At 45.6% G+C, this 19,075-nt stretch overlaps 3 protein-coding genes across 5 annotated transcripts in view; all 3 read right to left on the reverse strand.

Annotated features, from left to right (window-relative positions):
- Positions 1-3,906, reverse strand: part of LOC306764307 (dual specificity testis-specific protein kinase 1) — a 44,493-nt gene extending 40,587 nt beyond the window's left edge. For both annotated transcript variants that reach the window (XM_079251418.1, XM_079251417.1), the window contains exons 1-2: positions 3,774-3,906; positions 2,874-2,944 (exon numbers count right to left, since the gene is read on the reverse strand). In XM_079251418.1, the coding sequence (XP_079107544.1) occupies positions 2,874-2,904 (31 nt within the window). In that variant the 5' untranslated portion in view covers positions 2,905-2,944; positions 3,774-3,906. The remainder of the gene's footprint in view (positions 1-2,873; positions 2,945-3,773) is intronic.
- Positions 3,907-9,725: 5,819 nt separating this feature from the next.
- b3galt8 (beta-1,3-galactosyltransferase 8) lies at positions 9,726-11,188 on the reverse strand (the record flags this gene model as incomplete). Its single annotated transcript, XM_079251732.1, has 1 exon — positions 9,726-11,188. The coding sequence occupies one exon, from the start codon at positions 11,186-11,188 to the stop codon at positions 10,229-10,231; it is 960 nt and encodes a 319-aa protein (XP_079107858.1). The 3' UTR covers positions 9,726-10,228.
- Positions 11,189-13,855: 2,667 nt separating this feature from the next.
- The window catches only part of tncb (tenascin Cb), a 62,236-nt gene continuing 57,016 nt past the window's right edge, over positions 13,856-19,075 (reverse strand). For both annotated transcript variants that reach the window (XM_079251143.1, XM_079251144.1), the window contains 4 exons: positions 18,765-18,861; positions 18,409-18,570; positions 17,392-17,555; positions 13,856-15,258 (listed from right to left, as the gene is read on the reverse strand). In XM_079251143.1, coding sequence (XP_079107269.1) covers positions 15,148-15,258; positions 17,392-17,555; positions 18,409-18,570; positions 18,765-18,861 — 534 coding nt within the window. In that variant the 3' untranslated portion in view covers positions 13,856-15,147. The remainder of the gene's footprint in view (positions 15,259-17,391; positions 17,556-18,408; positions 18,571-18,764; positions 18,862-19,075) is intronic.

Genomic DNA, 19,075 nt, shown 5'->3' on the forward strand with positions numbered 1-19,075 from the left:
ATGAATGCCGATTATTAGTGGCTTCTTTTGGAAAATTTATGCTGAAAAAGTAGATAGTTAAAGTTAGCTGTTAGCTTGCTGAAGTCATTGTCTTATCCTGCACACTAGCTACTTTCAACAACCAATCAGATGGATTCGTTCATTTAGAAAATATAAATAAATTTTACAACGCAGTAAAAACCAAACAATACCCAACAGTGACACCCTCACCTGTTAGTAATTAATCTGCTGATAGATGTGTTAGTTATGTAACATCACTGCTCTGCTACAAACATAATTAGATAGTTTTTTAAACATGTAGTTTCCAGTCTGTCCATATTTGATGTGTTAATAAATTACAAGTTTAATTAATGACAAAGACCCTTCTTGAATGTTTTCTGACCAGTAAAAAAAAAAGTACTTTTTTCCACCAGTAGGGGGAGTATAAGCCCATTTATTGCAGAGCAGCTCTGAGCTACAGCTCACAAGCGATTCCTGCCCTCAATGGAGCTGGCAAGGAGGAGGGGTGAGTTTTGCTCATTACTGCCAACCTGTGGTTCTTTGTGAAGGTAGCAGTTTTGTGGTTTTGCTTCGACCTGGTGTTTGCCACCTGGTGGTGGAAAGAATCGCCTTGAAATCTTACATACTCTGCCTTTAATGTTTGAATTTATTTACAACTTTAAAAAACAGCAGACCGCTGTAACCTACAAGTAACCATCAGCAACACAACACGAACCATAAATATAACGTATAAAAACAACATCAGAAAAAACAAAAACACACAAATAAAACAAAGTGTTATTACAAGACTTCTGGTAGTCGATGCAGCCATAACAGACACTAAAATTATTTAAGATTGGGCTGGAAATGGGAACAAATGAGCTCCTAAAGCGGTTCAGTCTGCATTTTGGAGTTTGACACCTTCTTCAGAAGGTACCAACAAGCATTCAGGATAAATGACGTCTGATGGGTGTGATAAAACTCTCTGAGAACAGACTGCTCATAGGCCAACTGGAGGAGACTGCCGTACAGTAACATCCTGTAACTAATAACGCTCTCCAGCCCAACCTGATAAAACAAGGACACAACTTTCTGTTCCGCACCAAACACCCTTAGTTTAATTAGGATACTGAATGTGATCATTCCAGCAGAAGAGGTGATCGGAGCAACTAGCAGGGTCCATGCAAGATTTAACCCCACCCCCCCACCCCTCCCCCCCCAGTGCCTGAGGATCCAGCAACATGACTTTTGTTTTTGTTTCATTAGTAATGAGACAGCTGTGATGGACTGGTGACCAGTCCAGGTGTACCTGCCTCTCGCCCAGTGACTGCTGGGTTGGACTCGTAGACTGTATATAAAAGATGGGCGGAGCCTCCGTGACGTCACCCGTAGGTTTCTGAAGAGCTGAATTGAAGCTCGGTGGGCGGTTCCTACCATCACCATCTTGGCAGGAGCATGCATGTCGTCTTGTCCAGAAAATACAAATATGGGCAAAGCGGTGGAGCTAAGAGGGGGGCTGTGAGCGTCATGGTGGATGATTGACATCCAGCGAACTCCAAGCTTTCTGTAGCTAAGAGCTAACCGAGCTAACCCAGAAATAACAGGAGCTAACCAGCTAATGGATGTAAGTAGGCTCGAGCTAAGTCACGTTGTTAACCGGCTAAAAAGCCACAGTTGTTCTATGTTCTTCTTACTTGAAGCGGGAGATCGGATACCTGTCAATCAAAAGGACACGCCCCCTAAATATGCCAAACTTTTAGATTAAATTACTTTTAAACAGGCGAGTTAGAAAAAAATTCACTCCTCCCACAGTTGTCATGAAGGTAAACCTGACCTATTAAACCAAAAATGGATTTTTGTACCAGGCTGTAAACATGTTTATTTCTGCTGTGAAGTTGGACTTTTTAACATGGGAGTCTATGGGGATTTGCTCTGTTTTGCAGCCCCTAGTGGATGAAGGGGGAACTGCAGTTTTATGCACTTCTGCATAGGCTTCACTTTTAACCGCCGGAGGTTGCCGCTTGGTTTCTGTACAAGCACTGTGTCTTATTCTCTGTGTTGTCCTGCTGTGCAGCACTACAGCGCCACCTACAGTCCTGGCATATATACTACAGCATGCATGTTAAGTCCATCTTTACAGAAAACTTATTAAAACTAAATTAGCTCCATCTCCATGTGGATTTGCACATTGCACAGTGGTTTTGTTGCATCAGCAAACTTCTCTCTGTTAGCATGACAGCAGCAAACAAAACACCTGTCTCCAAATCAACGCAAAGTAATATTAAGCATCAGAGGTTTGTTGTAGTGATTAAACCCGTTTCAGCTGGATCGGTGAAGCATCCTGCTGTCATATTCGTACTCAGGTGGGAGGTTTTGGAAGTTATTTAGTATGCTATAAGGAGGCGTTTGATTGGCTGAAATGTGAGACCTAAGAGAGACGTGGAAAAATATGATTTATATATAAAAACAGATTTACAAAGCCATGTCCAGTGCAAAAGAAAGAGCTGAACCTGCACCCTGTGAGGGATGTATCGACCACGGAGGGCAGGTAACAGGACACTTATCTGACGCACCATCTTTGGATATGTTCAAACCGGCTGGATGCTGAGTAAATGTCTTTCGATTTCCGAACACTGCAGAGCTAAACACATTTACGGTGTGGCACATACACCTGCTTAAAGTTGCAGCTCATCCACGAACAACAGCGATGTGACACAAAGACATTGAGCAACGCTGACTCCACACACAAGCAACACCTCAGTACAAGTGACAAAGTTGTGGTTTCTCATTTCAGTGTCACTCGGAGCTTCCAAGCGACCTTATTTTTTAACATATATGAACTGCAAAACACGGAAAAGGAAGGTTGAGGAATATTTAAATATCTCAATACTTACTCCACTGATTTAACAAGCTATTCATGTGCATCTTGTAGGTGGAGGGACAAAACCAGAGGCCTCTGCAGAAACTGAGGAGAAACCACATACATGCAACAACAAATGAGCAGAAAGCACAGACACATAACACACAGCCGGCAAGCAAGCGACACTGAAAACATGACGACTGACACGCAAGACTGTCAACTTCTCGGTGAAAACACACAGAGCCGTCCTCTCTGCGTGTATCAGAATGAAATAAAACATCTTGCATAAATGGAAAAACCCTGCAGGGTTGAGCTTGTGTTACACTTTGCAGCTTCTTTTCCAGCCCTGTGGCAGAGGTTCCCAGTCTTTTCAACCTGTTGTCCTCTCTGTAAGAGTTTAGTAAACAGTGCAGGCAGAGTGTGAGACCCCCCCCCCCCCCCCCCCCCCCCCCTCTTTCCTGTTACATGTGTTTCTAAAACTAATAAAAATGTTCATGCCATTAAAAAAAGAAATGATCCTGTAAAAACCATCGATATGTGAGGACTGGAGTGTTTACCTACTCTGTCTGCTGTAATGTTTCCTCATGAAACTTTTTAAAGCTGGTTGTTGGAGCTGTAAACACAACAAGCACAGCTGACATAAATGTGTTATTATTATGCTGTAGAGAATCCTTCTTGATGTTAAGTCGGTTGTGTTTAGGTCTCCTTCTGCTAACAGATTCATTTGTTTCCAGGCTTCTTATAACCACCTGGGGAATAAAAAACTAACTTTGGGTGTTTTTGCACCGTGTTTGCTCATCAGCTGTGATTTATCCAGATTGTTTTGGATCTGCTGTAACATTCCTACATTAGATCTATTTATTCAGTCGTCATAAGATGTAGTTTAACAGAAAACGCCAAAACAAACCCACCAGGCATGAGAAATCCCACTTACATGAAGCCACGGCGTCGCGCGCAGTTTCCAGCAGAACAGGAAAAGCAGAGCAGGTCGGCTTTAAACAGAAGATGAAGAAACCTGCATCATGTCTGATGTTTGCAAGAAGTACTGCTTCAAACCCTTCTCCGCACGCAGCGTGTCTGCAGCGAGCAGGTGGTGCGTTCAGGTCCCCGCTTCAGCGCAGATCCGCGCAGGAGCTGAAGCGCGTTCCCCCGGGGGGGCGGGAGTCAGCTTGTGACTCCTCCCCCACGGAGAGGAGATCGGGGCGGAGCGGAGATGAGAGGAGTCACAAGCTAGAGATGTGAGGAAGAGCAGAGCTGCTGGAGCTGATTCTCTGCATGAAACTGAGACTGTTTGTGACTTCTGCTGTAGAGATGAACAACTACCATGAGTTATCCTCTACAGTAACAGTGATGTGGGATTATTTGGAATCTTTTTGTGTTTCTCTATCAAACCCAAGTTGTACACCTGTTCATCTCAAGCGGCAGTCTCTGGAGGATAAAAGTGAAGCCTATGCGGAAGTGCATAAAACTGCAGTTCCCCCTTCATCCACTAGGGGCTGCAAAACAGAGCAAATCCCCATAGACTCCCATGTTAAAAAGACCAACTTCACAGCAGAAATAAACATGTTTACAGCAGAAATAAACTTGTTTAAAGCCTGGTTCAAAAATCCATTTTAAGTTTAATAGGTCAGGTTTACCTTCATGACAACTGTGGAGGGAGTGAATTTTTTTTTCTAACTCAACCGTTTTAAAGTAATTTAATCTCGAAAGTCGGCATATTTAGGGGCGTGTCCTTTTGATTGACAGGTACCCTAACTCCTACTTAAAGTAAGAACGCAGAACAAGCGCGGTTTTTAGCCGGTTAACAACGTGACTTAGCTTTAGCCCGCTTACCTCCGTTAGCTGGTTAGCTCCTGTTATTTCTGGGTTAGCTCGGTTAGCTCTTAGCTACAGACAGCTTGCAGTTCGTTCGATGTCAATCATCCACCATGACGCTCACAGCCCCCCTCTCAGCTTCACCTCTTTGCCCATATTTGTATTTTCCGAGCGAGAAGACACGCATGACGCTGCCAAGATGGCGATGGGAGGAACCGCCCACCGAGCTTCAATTCAGCTCTTCAGAAACCTACGGATGACATCACGGAGGCTCCGCCCATCTTTTATATAGTCTATGGTTCATCTTCTTGTTGATGCAATGTCTAACCAGCTATGATGCAGTTTGGTCACGAGATCTAGTTGGCCTGCTGAAGAAAGGAGATTTAAATGACTCTGAAAGTGGCATTTACTGGGATTTTCACACAAAACAATCTCCAGGGTTTACAGAGAAAGTATCCAGCCAGCAGCAGTTGTCTGGACCAGCAGGTCTGCTTGATGCCAGAGGTCAGAGGAGACTGGTCAGACTGGTGGGAGACGATGGAAAGACAACAGGAAGTTTAATACTCACTGGTTCCAACCAAGATCTGCAGAACATCCTCTCAGAACACACAACACGTCCAGCCTGGAAGCAGATGGTCTCCAGCAGCAGAAGACCACAGCGGGTGCAGAATGTCCAGGAAACATGGAGAGGAGCCGCACAGGAGGGGAATTTCAGAAGATGAATACAACCAACATCTAACCAGCATGTTTGGCGGGAAACAGCCTGGATCCAGCTAGCCGGGGTGTGTGAACCACCGTTTGTGTCGGGTGGAAATAAGCAGTCAGTTTAACAGGAATCTGCAAATAAACTGGAACAGAAAAGCCACATCTCACTTAGACTAGTGGCCGGCAGGGGAAATATTTGGAGGAAATTAAGTGGAAGTTGAGCAGAAATAATCTGCAGAAGGCAGCTAAAAATGACCTAAAACACACAAGTACTTTTATTTAAACGTTTTAAATCAGTTCAGCCACACAGACTTTTCATTAGAAAATGTTCTGATTCAGACCTTCATCATAGCCTGAGACCCGCTCATACTGAACCAGGAGAGGCTTTTAAACTCTGGTTTATAAAGGGTTTTAATCATGACAGTCGCATCAAATGTGGAGGTTGAAGCTGGCAGGGTGGGTCGTCGACCTCCACATGTCCCATCCAGGTACACAGAAAGCCTTTTGCAAACTTCTTTGAATATAAGACACACAGATTCTGGATGTGCATAGTTATCCTGGTCCTTTGACTCATGATCTCTATCAGCTGAACACGACGAAGCGACACTGTTGTCTAAAAATCCATTTGGCAGGAAATGCAGAAGAACATCTGCTCTGTGCATCATCACTTGTAGCTCCTCTGGCCTTGATCTGCTGGGTGCGTTATGACACAAACTCATCTTCTATGATGCTTTGCTGAGATCGGTCGGAAGAGACGAAGAAGCACGAACAAAACTTAAATCTCAACTTTCCAAACATTCATTTATAAAGCTTGTAATGACTGAATGACGAGCAGCTTCTGTGCTCGTCAGAAGCATCCAGATAGCAGCTCAGCAGAGGTGGGAGCATTTGGAACAATAGAGAGCTGGTGCATAGTGTAAACTCCCACTCAGAGTGGGAAATGAAAAGGCTCCCAGAAACACCAGACAAACGGACGCTGTGCTGCAACTGTAGAGCATGACAACACAAACTCATAAAAGCTGCTGTTGGAAGCAAACATAATGCAGTTCTTTTAATAAAAGGAATGCAAACACAGGAGCGACGTGTTGTTTCTGCATCCTGCTGCCAGGCTAGTTACCTGCAGCCTGGCTGGTTACCTGCAGCCTGGCTGGTTACCTGCAGCCAGGCTGGTTACCTGCAGCCACGCTAGTTACCTGCAGCCTGGCTGGTTACCTGCAGCCTGGCTGGTTACCTGCAGACAGACTGGATACCTGCAGGCAGACTGGATACCTGCAGACAGACTGGTTACCTGCAGCCTGGCTGGTTACCTGCTGCCAGGCTAGTTACCTGCAGCCTGGCTGGTTACCTGCAGACAGACTGGATACCTGCAGACAGGCTGGTTACCAACAGCCAGGCTGGTTACCTGCCGACAGACTGGTTACCTACAGCCAGACTGGTTACCTGCAGCCTGGCTGGTTACCTGCCGACAGACTGGTTACCTACAGCCAGACTGGTTACCTGCAGCCTGGCTGGTTACCTGCAGACAGACTGGTTACCTGCAGCCACGCTAGTTACCTGCAGCCTGGCTGGTTACCTGCAGCCAGGCTGGTTACCTGCAGCCACGCTAGTTACCTGCAGCCAGGCTGGTTACCTGCAGAGAGACTGGTTACCTGCAGCCAGGCTGGTTACCTGCAGACAGACTGGTTACCTGCAGACAGGCTGGTTACCTGCAGACAGACTGGTTACCTGAAGCCTGGCTGGTTACCTGCAGCCAGGCTGGTTACCTGCAGACAGACTGGTTACCTGCAGCCTGGCTGGTTACCTGCAGCTTGGCTGGTTACCTGCAGACAGACTGGTTACCTGCAGCCTGGCTGGTTACCTGCAGCCAGGCTGGTTACCTGCAGCCTGGCTGGTTACCTGAAGCCTGGCTAGTTACCTGCAGCCAGGTTGGTTACTTGCAGCCTGGCTGGTTACCTGCAGCCTGGCTGGTTACCTGCAGCCAGGCTGGTTACCTGCAGCCTGGCTGGTTACCTGAAGCCTGGCTAGTTACCTGCAGCCAGGTTGGTTACTTGCAGCCTGGCTGGTTACCTGCAGCCACGCTAGTTACCTGAAGCCTGGCTAGTTACCTGCAGCCAGGTTGGTTACCTGCAGCCAGGCTGGTTACCTGCAGCCTGGCTGGTTACCTGAAGCCTGGCTAGTTACCTGCAGCCAGGTTGGTTACTTGCAGCCTGGCTGGTTACCTGAAGCCTGGCTAGTTACCTGCAGCCAGGTTGGTTACTTGCAGCCTGGCTGGTTACCTGAAGCCTGGCTGGTTACCTGCAGCCAGGTTGGTTACTTGCAGCCTGGCTGGTTACCTGCAGCCTGGCTGGTTACCTGCAGCCAGGCTGGTTACCTGCAGCCTGGCTGGTTACCTGAAGCCTGGCTAGTTACCTGCAGCCAGGTTGGTTACCTGCAGCCTGGCAGGTTACCTGCAGCCTGGCTGGTTACCTGCAGCCAGGCTGGTTACCTGCAGCCTGGCTGGTTACCTGAAGCCTGGCTAGTTACCTGCAGCCAGGTTGGTTACTTGCAGCCTGGCAGGTTACCTGCAGCCTGGCTGGTTACCTGCAGCCAGGCTGGTTACCTGCAGCCTGGCTGGTTACCTGAAGCCTGGCTAGTTACCTGCAGCCAGGTTGGTTACCTGCAGCCAGGTTGGTTACCTGCAGCCTGGCTGGTTACCTGAAGCCTGGCTAGTTACCTGCAGCCAGGTTGGTTACTTGCAGCCTGGCTGGTTACCTGAAGCCTGGCTAGTTACCTGCAGCCAGGTTGGTTACTTGCAGCCTGGCTGGTTACCTGCAGCCTGGCTGGTTACTTGCAGCCTGGCTGGTTATCTGCAGCCTGGCTGGTTACCTGAAGCCTGGCTAGTTACCTGCAGCCAGGTTGGTTACTTGCAGCCTGGCTGGTTACCTGCAGCCTGGCTGGTTACTTGCAGCCTGGCTGGTTACCTGCAGCCTGGCTGGTTACTTGCAGCCTGGCTGGTTACCTGAAGCCTGGCTAGTTACCTGCAGCCAGGTTGGTTACCTGCAGCCAGGTTGGTTACCTGCAGCCTGGCAGGTTACCTGCAGCCTGGTGGCATCCACAAGCTGCTGCAGGTGTTGCAGGTCTGCTGACACTGCTGACTCACCAGTCTGCTTCCGTCTGTTGTTCATCTTCAGGCCTGCTGGCTGCAGACAGCCATCACACACCCAGATCACATCCCTCTGCTTCAGCACCAGCCTGTCGGCTGACTACACATGAACCTTTGTTTAACCCAGAATGAACACAAAAAACATAAATGTTCAGAGTTTTTCCAAGACTTTTATTGAGCCTGGAAAGAGATAGCATTTACTCCAGCATAGGACAGCAAACAGAGGTGCACATCAGCAGCAGCAACATGACAGCTGAAAACAGCATTTTCAAAGGCAGCATTTAGATTTACATTTAGAGGCATTTTAAATACAGCACAAGAAGGCAAATAAATCATCTAAAAGTAAAGTTGCACATGATCCCATCTCCTGGCGCATACTGCCACCTGCTGGCCGTCGTGTTCCACGCCAGCAGGGTGTGTGTCGGAGGGGGATTCATGTACAGAGGCACAGTATAGCATGACATGCAGGCTGCTTTACAAACTCTAAATATATAGTTTTCAAACACATTCAGCCTCATGAACTCCTAAAAATGATACTCTGAGTTATTTACGGAAAGTTTTGTCACACGAGCACGACCATGAAGGTAGAACTGATGTCCTGACACACACACCGGCTCGGTTTGCTACTTTTTCTGCTAAACTTTACTACAGCTGACGGTGATATGTCATAAATGCACATCAGGTGACTGAAAATCGGCACAGCAGGTCAGAGAACAGGTTCTGCCACGAGGCTCAGTGTTTTCCAGCATGCAGCTGTTTCCACACAATCAGATGCAACGCTGCAGCTCTCATTTCCCATCATACATGCAGACTTCCCACCAGGACACTGGCAGGGATGAGCTGCAGCACAACCAGAAATAATCACCTTACCAAGGCTGGAGTGGGAACAATTATCTCCACAGAGATAGAAAGGGATACACACGCTGAGAATATGGTCGCGTTTAAGGCAGAAAAAGCTGGAAAACATCCAGAAAAATGTTTGAGGCTTTGCAGAAACTTGCTCTTCAGGATAATTTCCGGTTGAAGGAGAAAAGTTTAGAAAAATATGTCAAGTTTTTGTATAATTATCCTCAGAAGAAGACACTGAACATCTGCACTGCAGCTTTAAAAGTCTGGATTATCACTTATTCTGAGATCCGGTGAGTTTTCCCTGACAAACATCAGCTGGTAAGTCACTGAAGAGACTAAAAGTTGCAATAACAAGAAAAAAAACAATAAGGCCATTTTAAATCAGCTTTTCGTCACCTTTACAATCTCCAAGATTTTATCCAACAGTCTAAAAGCTACAAATGAATCTATAAATGAGGGAAAATGACTTTCCACATTCCACATATAAAGAAACGGAAAATTTCATCACTTTTGAGCACTTCAAACCCTGAAGACATGACGTGGAAGCTGCATGTCTGAGTGTTGGCTCAGCTCTCTCCTCACAGCTTCATACCAACACTTATTCATCTTTCCTGTATTTTCTCCTGAAAACTGCGTGTTTGCCAACCGACCGCTTTGTCATCATTCTGAAGGACCTAAACTTGATGTTGATTTGAAAAGGACATGTAGGATCTGGAGGATGTTACTATAAAACTGGAGGAAACACCTGATTCTATCAGACTGTAATGCCCCTGATAGATTTACAGTATTCTACATGTTTCCGGTCATCTCATGGCTTTCTCTCCTCTGCAGGCGACTTGTCTTGTTAGAAATCACAGTGAAACAGGCAGTAAATGCTTTCAGCAGCTAGCAGGGTCTTTGGAGAAGTCCTGCCAAACTTGCAGGAGCGCCGCTGGCTTGAACCCGTTGACAAGAACCCGCCGGGCGAAGGTGCACCTGTCGTACTCCAGCTTTTGGATTTCAAAGAGGTTCCTGAGGAATGGCAGACTGTAGGAGTACGCCGGGCGGACCCCCAGCACGCGCAGACACAAGCCCACGTACACGTCCTCCAGAGGGATCATCCGCACGAATCTGGACGCCCAGGAGATCCTGCCGGCCAGGTCAGAGGAGAAGACGTAGCCAGCTCCAGACACATAAGGGGGGAAGCTGTCCTCAGGGTACAGCTCCTCTGAGATATACCACTTGCTGCTGGGGGCCCTTCTGGGACTCCCATCCCGGATCACTGACCCGGTGATGAAGCCCGACCTGGGAGAGCTTCTCAGCCGCTCGATGAGGTAGAAGACGTTCAGAAAGATGTCAGCATCCACCTTCATGGCATAGGAGGCGTTTGGGCAGTGGGCTGCGAGCCACTTCATCATCATCATGGTCTTAATGGTCAGGTTCTGGTAAGTGTCCACGAAGTTCATCTGGATGATGTCTGCATGCAGCTCGCTCTCCTTCACCAGCTCCTGGTGGAGGGGTGATAGCTGAAACCCATCCGGGAGTCCTGCAAAGAACAGGGTGAGGGTCTGGCGACTGGCGGAGCCCCACGTCCTCCTGACGGCCTGCCGGGCTGCAGCCTCCTGGGGGGCCACCGGGACCATGAGGACCAGGAACGGGCTGCTGTCCCTGCACGCATCTGGCTGGTTGAGAAGGTACTGGTACGTGAGGGGGGAGATGAGCCGATACTCCTCCACAGGAAGGGGCCTGGGCTCCGTCCTGCGTCTCAGAACCGTGCCCAGGAGGATCTGAGCGAACAGAAGCAGAACAAAAGTCGCGCAGAGGAACTTCACCGACCTGGCGGACACAAGTTTCCGCATCACCTCGGCCAGAGGCAGCTTTTAATCCCCCACCACGGACACCAACATGACACGGAAACTCCCAGCGAGTGTCCGCTTTCCGTTCCGGACCAGGAAGCCCGAAGCTGGAAAAGCCGAGAAAAGCCGAGTGGACGAAGATTCCCGAAGAGACCGGAAGAACCGCCATGACGAGACTCCCACGACCTGAGACAGATGTACCTCACAATTATACCACCAATTATAATAATAAAAATATACCTACAGCTGTTTGTAATGTACTACCAATATTAATATAAAATCATAATAATAATAATGAAAATAATAATAATAATAACTCTAAATAACTAAAATATATGTGATTTATTGGTATACTGTTCTATGGTTGATGATTTAATAATTGCAGCCGGGATAGTAAAACAACTTCTTCTTCTACTGCTACTGTTTTCTTCTTCACGTGAGATTAAATTAAAAGCAGGGCTGGATTAAAAGTGCACAGGTCCCTGGGCTCAGTGTTCCAGGGGCCCCTTCCCCACGGCAACATTTTAAAAATTATGAATAATACACTGTGAAACAACATTTCTAACATCTCTTAGCCAATGGTGTAACTATCTGGCTTTTTTGTACATTCTGTTTCATGCCCAAACTGCTGGTATATGCCCCACATGGACCCCACATGGACCCCAAGTGGGCGTGGGCCCCTGGGCCTGTGTCCATAATGCCCATTGGACAATCCGGGCTTGATTAAAAGTAGCCTACTTCATTAAAGTCACAGATAAAATGCAATCGTTAGAGTTTACTAGAGAAAGAGAGAGAGAGAGTCAGTTAGAGATGTACCTTTTAATGTGTGAGTTGAAGAAAGTGTTTTCTTCTCTAATTTGCTTATATTTATTAAACATTCATTAGATTGTTTTTGGTTAAACTTCTCTTATGTTTTACCTCAGCAGATTTAAATTTCTTATTTTCATTTAGTTTGACCGCTTAGCTGCTTTTCTGTACAGGATTCTGAGTCTTTGTGATGCAACATGTTAGTTTAAGTCCAGCATGCATCATGTCCACTCCAGTAGACACCTACTTAAAGGCTGTTTTCTAGTATATTCATAAGTAACGAGGGTATATTTGCAATTTTGCCACTTCAGTGGACATTAGGAGAGTCACCGAACACACTGCCACTCACTGAATAATAAACAAATATAGTATAAGATTTAATATACACAGATAGACATTTACTACGTTCAGTGATAAACAGCATAAGAAAATGACACAGTCCATCTTTATAGAATATTTTCTTTTATATAAATATATGTTATTTTATAAATATTTCTATAGAATAGATTAAACAAACTAAATAAAAAAGAAATCAAATAATATCAAAGATAAAGGAAAGTGTCTCTGTACGTCAGTAGAAGTAAAATACTGCATGTGGAAAAATGTGGCAATGTTTAATAATAACTCATGAATCAGAGGGGTAAGTCCAGGATGCAGGCATCTCTTCATTTCTCAGTTCACCCAGCGTCCCTGTCTGTCCTCATTTACGTCCCTCTTTCACCAACTCAACACACCCTCATCCATGCATCGTCTTCACTCCTCAGCCCTTAACTCACCCCAGCTCTTTGTCTTTCTTCTTATTGTCGATCTTTTTCTCTTTTTCAGGTACAATCCAGGGGTTCCATACTCACTGATAGGTTTACTGACATCCTGACATGGAACCTCCATCTTTAATCTTCACCCCTCCTCCCCCCAGCCTTCAATTACAAGACGCCCCAGAATAACCATCAGATTACACGGAATTCCGGCATACTTTCATCCAACTCTCTCTTCAAACTGGTCATGTCCCTGCTGGTGAAAAGTCGCTTTGGGACATGGACCTGCTCTGCTTCAGTAGACCTCCAGACCATAGACTTTATATAAACAGATGGGCAAAGCCTCCGTGACGTCACCCATAGGTTTCTGAAGAGCTGAATTGAAGCTCGGTGGGCGGTTCCTACCATCGCCATCTTGGCAGGGGCATGCGTGTTGTCTCGCCCAGAAAATACAAATACGGGCAAAAAGGTGGAGCTGAGAGGGGGGCTGTGAGCGTCATGGTGGATGATTGACATCGAGCGAACTCCGAGCTTTCTGTAGCTAAAAGCTAACCGAGCTAACCCGGAGATAACAGGAGCTAACCAGCTAACGGAGGTAAGCGGGCTAAAGCTAAATCATGCGTTCTTCTTACTTGAAGCGGGAGATTGTACCTGTCAATAAAAAGAACACGCCCCTAAATATGCCAAACTTTGAGATTAAATTACTTTTAAATGGGCAAATTAGAAAAAAAATTCACTCCCCCCACAGTTGTCATGAAGGTAAACCTGACCTATTAAACCAAAAACTGATTTTTATACCAGGCTGTAAACATGTTTATTTCTGCTGTGAAGTTGGTCTTTTTAACATGGGAGTCTATGGGGATTTGGGCTGGTTTGGAGCCCCTAGTGGACGAAGGGGGAACTGCAGTTTTATGCACTTCCACATAGGCTTCACTTTTAACCACCGAAGGCTCCGTCCATCTTTCATACATAGACTGTGCTCCAGACAGAACGAGGATGTGGCTCAGCAAAAAGCACCCCCCCACACACACAAGATAAGACCCTGAACATTTTCATTTTAAACAAACTGTTTTATTGTTATACAGTTTACAGAGACACACCTGTTGTTCACCCACTTCTAAACAAAACAATAAAAACAAACTTAATTTACACAGGCATTCCTTAACAGGTCAGTGGTTTAGTATCCTGCTGTAGCAGGAGGGGGTGGGGGGTTGGGGGGGTATCGCAGGGGTAGAAAGAGTAACTAGTTCTCTAGTTTTGGCCTTTCCAAACACTATTTTCATCAACAAAAGCATAAAGACCTTACTATGAACACTGGAATTTCAATTAAAATTGGCCTTTTCTCATCACAAAACATTCTCTTGCTCCACATATATGTACTGTATTCACATTTTGCAAAATAAAAAACAAAAAGAAAAAAAAAGGTAATCACCGCATGTCATTATATACTGAATAATAGGTCCTGCCTCGGAGTCATAATAGAAACAAAACACATCTTTTTTCTCTGTTGTTTAGCTTTTTTTTTTTTTTTTTAAACACATCACTATGGCTGCAGCCTGATGCCTTCAGGGGCTTCACAAGATGAATGGAAACATGACCGTCCACATTGACATGGAATGTGGAGGGTAAGAAACTTTTCCATCTCTGTTTTTTTCCTGTTTTTATTTCCATCTGTTTCACTGCAGATGTTGGCTTGCATGAAGAAGGGATGGGAGTGGGGGCGGGTCGGGGAGGGATAAAGTGACATCGAGACGAGTTACGTTGCACAAAGACAGACAAGTTAGGCTGAGATGTGTGACATCTGAGAAGTGCCATCTGAGGAATATCTCTTTTCAAATGCTTTAATCAGATGTATAAATGTACAGTTCTGTACAAGGAATAGAATTTCTCTGATAATCCACCTGAATCAGCGCCGCAAGATCCTAAACAAGACCATGTTGTACTGTATCATAAACAGCCTGTCGCTCTGGAGAACCCCAGATGTGGGCGTCTAATTGTAAACCGTGTCGATCACTCTGTACAACATCATGCAAAAAGCCACACTCACACCTTCCCAAGAAATGCTGAGACGGAGTGGGGGGCGCCAATCGGATGGGAGGGAGTTGCTCTCTTTGGTGCGTGAGCAGAATCTGCGTGGGCAATGATTTAAGTCTCGTTTGCTGAGTGTTTGACTATTTTCGGCACTGGCAGCTTTTGCACGCCGTATCAGAGGGGAGGAGGGGGCTGATCTGGGGGCAAACAGGAGCAGATGGGTGTGGAAGTAGAGGCTTTGGTTGCTGCAGGGTGTGTGTGTGTGTGTGTGTGTGTGGTGGGGGTTGAGTTGGTTTGTGGGGAGTCCAGACGCAGTAGTAGCAGTGTTGTTGATGATGCTTGCTGTTGGTGGAAGAGCTCTACAGACGTTTACGATCGTTTCCTTCTTCCCTCCAGGTTTCTGAAGTTGGATGGTCGGATCTTCATCTCGGCAAACTCAATGGAGTGCTCGTGGCCTTTCCAGTGGAACCAGTTCACACCCTGCAGACAGGAATGTGGAGACAGAAACATAGCGTGAAGGACAAGTCAAGTGGATTCATATTAAAACACCATGCTGTGAGGCTGTCAGGTGTTAAACCAGGTGCTTTAAGATATGGACCTGCAGAAAACCAAAAATAAGGACTAGGAACTGGTTCTGAGTTGGGATGGCAGCTCTGTGGTACTAGTCAAAGGTTTGGACACACTTACCCGTTATATTGAACGTGAAAGTGTGTCCAAACTCGCCTGCTACTGCAGATGCTGTTGCTTTAGCCATGAGGCGTCATCAGGGTGGCAACCAATGGCTTAGTTTACGGGAAAGACGTGCACCACAGGCTGATTGCACTTCCTTGCAGATGTGCAGCTGGAAAAGCTTCTTCTCCCCTTTGAAACCTATTTGTTGGAATTTTACTTGGTGACAATGTCGTTTACTCAATGGGCATCTCTAGAGATGAACACACTGCTTGTATTTCTAAATGGTCAGTTCCTCCATAAAGATCTGCCTGCACGCCCCCGATGGCAACGTTTATGCTACGGACCCTGCTGGACTGTTTGACATCCCAGTTGGGTTAAGTCACGGTAATGTGAGCTGCTCCTGGAGGATGACTGCTCCTAAGGCACCCTGCCTAACGTTGAAGGAAGCATCTGACCTGAACATGAATAAATAACTTATGAATAGTTTAGATACGTTTCAGCTCAGCTGGCATGTCTGCATCACTCCAACATATCGTCACATCCATCCCATCAGCCAGACTATGCAGCATTGGCTGTGTGATCCCCTCTAGACCAGGGATTCCCAGTCCAGGACTGGTGTCCTGCAGGTTTTTCAGGTGTCCCAACTGCAAGACACCTGATTCTAATGAATTTAGCAGACATGTGGGGGGCTTGTCTGAGTCTGAGTCAGGTGTGTTTCAGCAGGAACAGCTAGAAAACCTGCAGGACACCGGCCTTCGAGGACCAGGATTGGGGATCCCTGGTTTAGACCAGTGACTGGCTGCATAGCTCCACACCTGTGGTTGGCAGGCTGTTCCATCCCTGCTGGTCCCAGCTCGCCAGCTGGCCTGCAGGGCAGGCAGGTGTGATTTGCTCATTTTGCTGCACTTTGATTTAGTTTGGTCTGTTTTAGACTTTAATCTTTTGCAACGTGATATTGGTTGTCGACCAAAGGGGGTAGTTTGTGGATCTTGCATATTTTGGTTCAAAGCTGGGTTCATTGGTTCATACTTTGGTTTCATATGAACATTATTCAGCTGGATTGTGAAGCCATTACGTTTAATAGAAACGTGTTGTGTTATTGCACATTCATTCTGTCTGTTTGTCACGAAACAACACCCAGTGAATAAATCCTTTTAATTAAAGATTTGTTTTTCTATTCTATTCTACAGTCATTTAGCCGACACTTTGAGAACAACACAAGCATGAAATCCAACAGTAGAGGACATCGTAGGACGGTGCTGGTGGACTGTCCAGTTGGACACAGGTCCTTACATGAAGTGCTACAGGCTTTTATTTGTTTGTTTTCACCTTTCCTAGTTTAAAGTTTGCAACACCCCCCTCTTTCCCGGGCAAGCTGGGGGTTTGTAACACACACAGATGGATGCATTGCATTGCAATAAAGTCACAAGGGAGGATTTAGTGTTAAAGGAGGTGTACTCCAACTTCTAAACTTAAAGAATGTGTCAACTAGATGTGGGTTTTAGTTCTTATGAGACAGTATGTTCTCAAAGTGAAAGCAACAGAGCTCTTGAACTTTATTTTGCACAAAACTCAGGCATATTAGTCTTCCTATGGGATGCACTTTAACTTTTACAGGTGAACTTGATTCAATTTTCTCTAAACTTCTGAATGCTCATGTAATAAACTGTACACTGTTTATGTTGTTATTTCTTACCATGTTGTTCTGTAATAATGGAATTAGCTAGAAAATAAACCTCAAAAGAAGAGTCAGGACCATGAATTGACCCCTAAATTTGATACTAAACTTGAAATTATTATAAGTAAGTGGATAAAATGGTCGTCCTCTAACACAGGAGTTGGAGGTTTGACATGATTGCTGGTATTCTCATCATATGGAGTAAAATTCCCATAAATCCTCCAACTGCAGCCTCAGTTCTGCTGGACTGAAGGATACTCCACCTTGCTGTGACTGTTGTCTCCGTATCGTCCCATCAGGTTCACCCGGTGGCAGTTTTTATACCAGAAGGCTCCCTTATAGGACAGAGCGCAGTTGGTAACGGCGATGTCGTTGTCGTGGTCGTAAGTGGAGAATGGGCGACCGTGGTGGTAGGTCATGGAGTCGCCTATAAAAATACACAACAGAGTGAAAATGATCGGCGTTATGAGCAGCTGAAGCGTTACATTAAGAAATGAGAACATAACATTACCATCAAAGTAAATCATCTTTGTTTTCTAAAGTTTTTTAGTCTTTTCTGGCATTAAAAAGATCCTGAACGATAATTATTTGATCGTACCGAGCGTGAATAACGATATCGTAGGTCATAATGTAACATAATAAATATTTTAATTACAATAATATGACAGTGGTCATTAAAAGCAAAGTGCTGCAGTAACACTGGCCTGTTTGAACATGTGCACACATATAGGATTTAGATTCAAACCACATTTACTTTTCTCTATAATTAAATGAATGGGGGAAAAAGGTTTTTTTTTATTGCAGACATATAAGATGGAAAACTGGAAGTTTTCTTTTAAAATAAATCTGAGACGAATGAAAAGTTGATTTGAAATAAATCAGAAAAATGTTCTTTTGTTTTAGATTTGCAGAGTTGTCACAGTTTTATCGGCTAAAATCCTCCCATTTTCTGCACTTCTCTGGACTTTCAGTGTTACTTAAAGTTATTAAAAAGCCGTCACACACTCCCAGAGTTTCCATCGCCACCAACACACACACTGTGATGAGCTTTGGATTCGGTCCACATTGTCCTGCTGCTGCAAACACCAACTGGAGCAGTAAATGTGGATTAGTCTGCAGCTGAAAATAGTCCCGATCAGCTGCTGGGGGTCGTTCAGCGGGTGTAGGAATCAGACGGAGATTTGGAGGCTGAGCTGTTGTCATGTCTGTCTCTGGGGGTGTCCTGACTGTGTGCTGCAGGCGGGAAGGTGCTCAGAAAGCAGAACGGGAGTCAGCTCTACCTGCGGTGCCGCTGTAGCCTCCGACGTGGACTTTGTATCGGGTCCGAGGCTCGGACACAGAGAACTTGTCGTACTGAGCGTAGGCCGTCTCCCCCTTGTCTCTCAGGTCGACTCGCAGCTCGTACTGACCTCCAGCTGTGATCTTATGCAGGTTGGACAGACCTGAGGAGAGGAGCAGACGTTCGCAGAATGAGCTGGATTTTTTTTTTTCTTTTTACAGATGTTGAGTAAAAACCTTTTAATCTGAAAATGAATACGTGGAAAAGAAATGAATGACTATTGATCTGTGACTCCTTGGCTGCAAGCGGGCAGTGAAGCGAGACCACATCCACGTGTCTTTTTAAAATAAAACTCACCAAGCCAGAACTCATCGTTCATGTCTCCAAAGCCGGCCGTGTAATTCTTCCAGTTGCGGAAAAACTCCAGTCGGCCACTTTGACGTCGGAGGAAAACCTGAAATGCAAAGCAGAAAACAATCTGTCATGTCGTGTGTGTCATAAATGTTGCTTGTCTGTCTGTCAAAACTTGGACGAGCTGTTCTTGGACTTTGAATTTCCTCTTGGGGATGAATGAAGTATCTTTGATTTGATTTGATTTGATTTGATTTGATTTGATTTGATTTGATTTGATTTGATTTGATTTGATTTGAAGAATCTTCAAAAAAAAA

The sequence above is a fragment of the Telmatherina bonti genome, assembly GCF_933228915.1.
Source record: "Telmatherina bonti genome assembly, chromosome: 13".
In the NCBI taxonomy this organism is placed as follows: Eukaryota; Metazoa; Chordata; class Actinopteri; order Atheriniformes; family Telmatherinidae; genus Telmatherina; species Telmatherina bonti.